The sequence below is a fragment of the Geospiza fortis genome, unplaced genomic scaffold (assembly GCF_000277835.1).
Source record: "Geospiza fortis unplaced genomic scaffold, GeoFor_1.0 scaffold2, whole genome shotgun sequence".
Classification (NCBI taxonomy): Eukaryota; Metazoa; Chordata; class Aves; order Passeriformes; family Thraupidae; genus Geospiza; species Geospiza fortis.
The window spans coordinates 1,828,240-1,834,239 of NW_005054366.1; the positions used below are offsets into that span (position 1 = coordinate 1,828,240).

A 6,000-nucleotide genomic window follows, 5' to 3' on the forward strand; every position below is an offset into this window, starting at 1 on the left:
CCACATGTCCATCTAACATTTTGCCAGCAGGGGTCACAGTGCATGTGAGGCATTTCTCCAGCCCCCAAAAAACTGAAATTAATGAACAATTGCTCTGCAGAAGGATCACTGAAGGATGGCTGCGAGAATGGGAGGGTTCCAAAAGGATCCCAAAGGCAAACCCACCAACATCTGTTCTCCAACCCTTGCTGGGAGCAGTGAGAGAGCCTCACACTCTTCAAAGAGTTTGGCAGTGTTATCCTTCATAGTTTGCATTGAATCTTAACAACTTTTATTTGTTCAACTCTCCTGCATTGCAGGAAGAAGAAGAGTAGAAACCAGGAGTGAACACAGGCAGCCAAGTGTTCCTGTGGCTCCAGGCCAAGCAGAGGTGGATCAGAGCTGTCCACACACACATCAGGGCTGACAAGGAAAGGGTTCCAGGGCTCCTGCTGCACTTTGAAAGCTACTGTGCAATCCCTGGCTTTTGAGCCACATTTACGGCAAAAAAAAAATTATTTAAAAAATTTTATTAGCTGAACTGAAAAGCATAAGGGCATTTTTGACCTTTAAATTTTTTAAGCATCTAATTTTGAGGAAATCTGAGGAAAGCAGGTAAATTTCTCACAGCAAATTGGAAGTGTTTTAGACAGCACAGTCTGTTCCAAATTCTGAATTTGTTCTCCACACATCTTTTAGCCAAACAACACCTTCCCAGTGAATTTTCTGATTTTCTGTTTATACAGCAGCACCAGTCCTCTCATTTTTGTTATCAGCAGCCTAATCCTTACTTTACAGCATTTTCTGTTTTATGGTGTCCACACTACACTGAGTCTCCCTTACAAAAATGCCTCTTGCTTTAAAACAGTGAGGCTGCAGGGCTGCTCCTTCAGTCCAGCACATTATTGACTCAGATCAAGGCAGAACTCCATGGAAGCTCCATGGGGTTTGGTCCTCCCCATCTTGCTGGTATTGAGGCAGTAACTGGAGCCTCTGGAGATCTGCCCATTCCATTGCCTTTGTCCCAGTGGCTTCCTTCCTTCTCATATCTCTGACCTGGGAAAGACATTACCAGGGGCACACATCTCCCCAGGCTGGCTCCACACCAGTCTCAGGAAGGGTGGGTGCCCAGGATTACTCCAGCTGTTCATTTCCCTCCCTGCCTGACAGAAGAACAAGCCAGGATTATTCCCTTCCAACTATTGTAGGCTGTCTCAACATGGACTTTTTGCAGAGGGGAGGTTTTCCCTGTGGAAGGACAGTCCAAGTCACCACCACATTCTAAATCACCTAATTGTGGGGTTGTTCACAGTCCTGTACAAAGTGCCTTTCAGTGTGCTTTGATGCAGAAATTATTGGATGGTGTCCTTCAGTCATTACCATGCTGGAGGTTAGACTAGATGATCACTCTGATCTCTTCAGACATTAAAATAGATAGATCTATGAAAATGGAAAAGCTGATTGTATATTTCCTACTGTTCCTCCTCAGCTACTCCTCAAAGCCCTCAGAACTTTCCATTCCACTCAAATCTCCAATAAGCAGATCAAATGAGAAAAATCCAGGGACAGGAGTTTCCTTCACCTTCTACAGGTGTTAAATAATTATCCTCCATGCCTGGGGATCACAACAAGTAGCCAAGAGCTTAAACTGCTCCTGGGGAAAATAGATGGCTGTGGGTAAATGAGTCACTTTGGAAGAGCCCAGTTTCAATACGAACAAACACTCAGGGAAGAATGGGAAGAGGTGGGTGGGAAGAGAAGTGCACTGTATGGGACTGGTTAAACAATCAGCACAAAGATCTGTTCAGAATTTGGAATGCCTTTGGAAAAGGTCATTTTCCACCAGCTCTGAGGCTCCTTGGCTCAGCAACTGACAGCACTCTGCAGAGCTGGTGGAAAATTGGAGAGCTGAAATCCCGTGAATGAATGAAAGAACACTTACTGACCTACAGCTTGCTGGTATCTCTTTGTTCCATAACAGCAGTGATAAGATGTAGGAAAAAGGGAGATTTTATCAACAGAGAGACCAGACTCATTTATTAAGGAACCAGAGATTCCATCTCAGCAGAGGATGCTGCAAGGGACGCTGACGGAGCAGTGTTGGGAGGGAAGGAATAAAATGTTCCCATCAGACAGCAAGCAGGCACAGGCAGGGTGTGTAGTAATGACCAAGTGCCCAGAAAAGAGCTGGGGGAGGATTCAATCCTCCCCCTTTCTGAGCTCTCTCAAACCTCTCTGAGACCTCTTCTTTTCTCACAGCTGGAAGGTGCAAGTCTGTTCTTTCAGGAAAGATCCTCTAGCAAACTCACAGAGCACCTCCCAGGTAGTTCTGAGTAACACAGGGTGAATTCTTTCACCCTCCAACCCACAGTCTTACCCCACCTAAAAGACTCTTAATGAATTAAGCACATGGCTGAGGCACTGCAGCCAAGCTCAGCCTTGCCTGTGGCCTGCAGTCCTTCCACTCTATTTCTGCCTTTATGGAAACAAACAGGTTTCTGCAGGCTCAGGAGGGGTGAAGACACAAGTGTCAGCTGCTGACCATGAGCATATTCTCACCCTCCTGTACACCTGAAGAACAGTTTACACTGAGGAGCCATTCAGCTTGGATTTACCACAGTGCTGCAGTGATGTGACATGGAGGAATTTATCCCTCAGCTCCCTCTGCAGTAATTCCTGAGGCATCCCCCATCCTCAGTACAACACAGCACTAACCTTTTGTGTATAATGTGCAGTTCTTGCCTCAGGGATGGTATTTTTGCAGTGATTTCATGATACACAACACAATCAGAAGCGATGGGAGACTCTTGTACAGAGCTCCCTGGGAGGCTCAAACCCTTTGGATCCTGGCTGTCAAATCCAATTGTGCTGGAGCTCTCTTGCTGCACAGGAGTTGTATCACCACAATTACAAGTTTTAAATAATCCATTGTGAGCTCTGACTTTCAGGTAAGCAAAGCCTCACCACTCACAGCTGAATTCACAAGGAAAATCAGCTGTTTATTTCTAGGACTCAGACAAATAGGGTCTACCTCAAGTGCACAGACAGATTTGCCTGAAGTGTTTGTGTGTGTGTCTGTGTGTGCACACAAATGAGGTGCCATTTCTTGCATACATAATTGAGTGTGGTTTTATTTTAACAGCAGCAAGATGGCAAGGTGGGTTTGTCAGCATCAGCAGGACAGTCAGGTCCCCACTGTCTGGTTCCAAACTGAAGAATGTCTATCAAGGGCATTTTTGCCTGGGCATCAATTATCTCCACCTTCCCCTGAAACCTACACAACCCTAAACTGACTCTGCCTGCTGGACAGCAGTGGGCAGGGAAAGGAGGGAATCCAGTGGGAGCTGAGGGGCTCAGCACTGTGCAGGTGAGGAAATGTGGCTCCAGAACATCAGACACCTCAGGCCAGGGGGTTTGGCTGTCCAGGATCCCGTTACTGCAAGTCAGGGAGTGATGATTCTCTGAACAGCAATTCCAGCAGCCAGTAAACAAGGCAAGGATCTACTCAAGGTAACAAAGAGGATAATAGGGAAGAGTCTTAAATTCTTCCTTCTTTTCAAGGTTTGGAAAACTTATTCAAGCCTACAATGGAAAAGCAAATTCAAAGTGCTCAAGTCTGTTTGTGGCTCTGTCACAGAGTAAAGAGAACCTCAAGAATCAGATCTTTAAAAAAGCAAAAAATGGAATAAAACATCAAACTCTGACCTTTTAAGTGAGGCTCATTCCATTGTAGGTATAATTCCCTGATATTTATTTTCCTGAATATTTTCCTCATACACAAAGAAAATGAAGAACAAAAATGGGCTCACATGAGGAGTCTATTTTGACAATGTCAACCATGTTACAGTTCCACAGACTGACTCAGGGATATTGATTTCAGTCTATTTATACATCGGCCTCAAGTGTTTCCAACAAGGTAATTTGCCATGAGACATCAGCTGAAGCAAATTAGGTTTCATGTTGAAAGTCCCCTTGCTGTCTGTAGATCTAACAAGCAAATCCATGTCATAAAAAGGAGGGAAAGAGATGGATCTGAGTAAATATATATCTGTTTTTTAAACTTCATTGGGTTATTATCCACACACATGAGCATCATCTGGTGGTTCTTATGCCTAGAGGATTTACAGGATAAAGCTGTATGTCAGCCTGTTTCAGGTGTTACAAAACTGTAAATAGATCCGTGCTTAGTATCTGGCTGGACTGAGGCTTATGGTTCCAAACCTGAGGTCATTTAAATCAAATTTTGCAAACCAGAGAAACTCTCTGTGTTTGTACTTGAAAATACAGAGAAAAGGACAGTAGGTGTAGTTAGCTGAATTTTTTCCCAATGCTTTTATTGTACTAGTCCCTGCCCTAGAACATTACACGATGTACATACCTGAGGGTGTTAGTAATACTGCAAGGGCATCTCTTGTTGCACTTGAGGCCATAGAAGCCTTCAGGACACATTCTCTCCTGGCAGTGGATGCCTTTGAAGCCGGGGTCACAGATGCAGGCGCCGTTGACGTGGTAGCACTTGGCGCCGTTCTGGCAGGCACAGGTGTGCGCGCACTGGAAGCCATAGGTGCCGATGGGACACTCCTCCTGGCACCTGCCATGGCATGGGACACGGGACCAGTTACATCCACAACCTCAGCAGGACATTGCTTTTACACAGGAACCTCTTTGTTAATGTACTGAATACCACCCAGAGCAATCCCTGCTCATTTATGGAAGTAGCACTGAACTGACAGTAGCACTGGAGTGATGGGGTATCTTGGGCGCGCAAATTGCTGCTGAGAGAAACTGCACTCAGCCGTGCCCAATTACATCCTGCTAAATTTGCATCAGTTCATGTTACCTTCATTCACAAAACGCATTCTTTTTTCCTGGACCTTGACAATTGTGTTCATCAATCGTAAGAAACTGATAGGCAATAAAATATTTTATTATAAAACCCCTCACCTGTTTGACTTCTCTTTATCACAGGAGGACCGTGCACCTCCCTTGAATGGCCCTCTCAGTGATGAGGAGGGATAAAAGGGAAAGTGTATTTAGCAATTTTGAGCAAAACGTTCTCCAGCAACACTTTAGTTTTACTTGCCCTCTTTGTTGACATTGCATCAGTTTTATACGAACAAGGAAAAAAGAAACCCCTTTGTGTGTTGAGTGTGTTCTGAGTAACTAAAAGCTTAAATTTGCTTTTCTTCTCCTACTCCAGGGTAGCTCGGTAGTATAAAATCTCCATAAAAATCACTTTCATGCTCCTTAGTGGAGAATCTTCTTAAAAATTGCCAACATTTTTAATATTTGATGCACGTAAAATTAGAACCTGCAAACACTTTACACAGATTGTTTTAAATTGCACCTTCCATGCACTGTTAAAAATATCTCCCTACTTGGATATGTTCTGAGATCTGCCAAAAAGTCTGTTTCCTTGTCCTACACAACCAATTTAAGAGTTCAGATTATTTCCTACTTGGAAAAGCTCAGCTAAGATCCTGAAGAAAGCAACTGATTGTGTGCTTGACATAATTCAGTGGTTTCAGAATTCTGCAATGAGTCAGTACCACAGTTTACATGATCCACCGTGAAATACAGATAGGCCTTTTCAGTTAATAAAAACAGAAAAAGAAGCCCAGAAAAGCCCAATTCCCTTATCACATGGATGCCAGGCATTGGAAATTGCCTATCAGCATTAATTTAAGCCTGAGCATTGATTAAAGTGTATACTGTAAACTCAGTGGATGGAGGCAATTGTTAAATGCTTTCTGCAGGTCATTTCACAGCTGGCAGGTGAGAGTTAATATAATGATCAGTAATAAAAGATTAATGTGTGATGCAAGCCAGGCAAAACTGCAATGAACACAGGCAGTATATAAGAAGGGCATTACTTTTGCAGCTTCAGATTATCACGTTTTACTAAAAATAAATGAACACAGCAAAGGGCCTGGCTGGTGATTTAATTCCAGCAGGCAGCGACGCAGCTGCTGGTTGCAAATGCGAGTTGAGGAGTTCATACGAGACTCAAAGTGAGAGGAG

General features: G+C 43.9%; 1 protein-coding gene across 1 annotated transcript in view; it reads right to left on the reverse strand.

The window, feature by feature from the left end:
* Positions 1-6,000, reverse strand: part of MEGF11 (multiple EGF like domains 11) — a 195,571-nt gene that overhangs the window by 76,459 nt on the left and 113,112 nt on the right. The window contains exon 10 of the mRNA XM_031059657.1: positions 4,358-4,570. Coding sequence (XP_030915517.1) covers positions 4,358-4,570 — 213 coding nt within the window. The remainder of the gene's footprint in view (positions 1-4,357; positions 4,571-6,000) is intronic.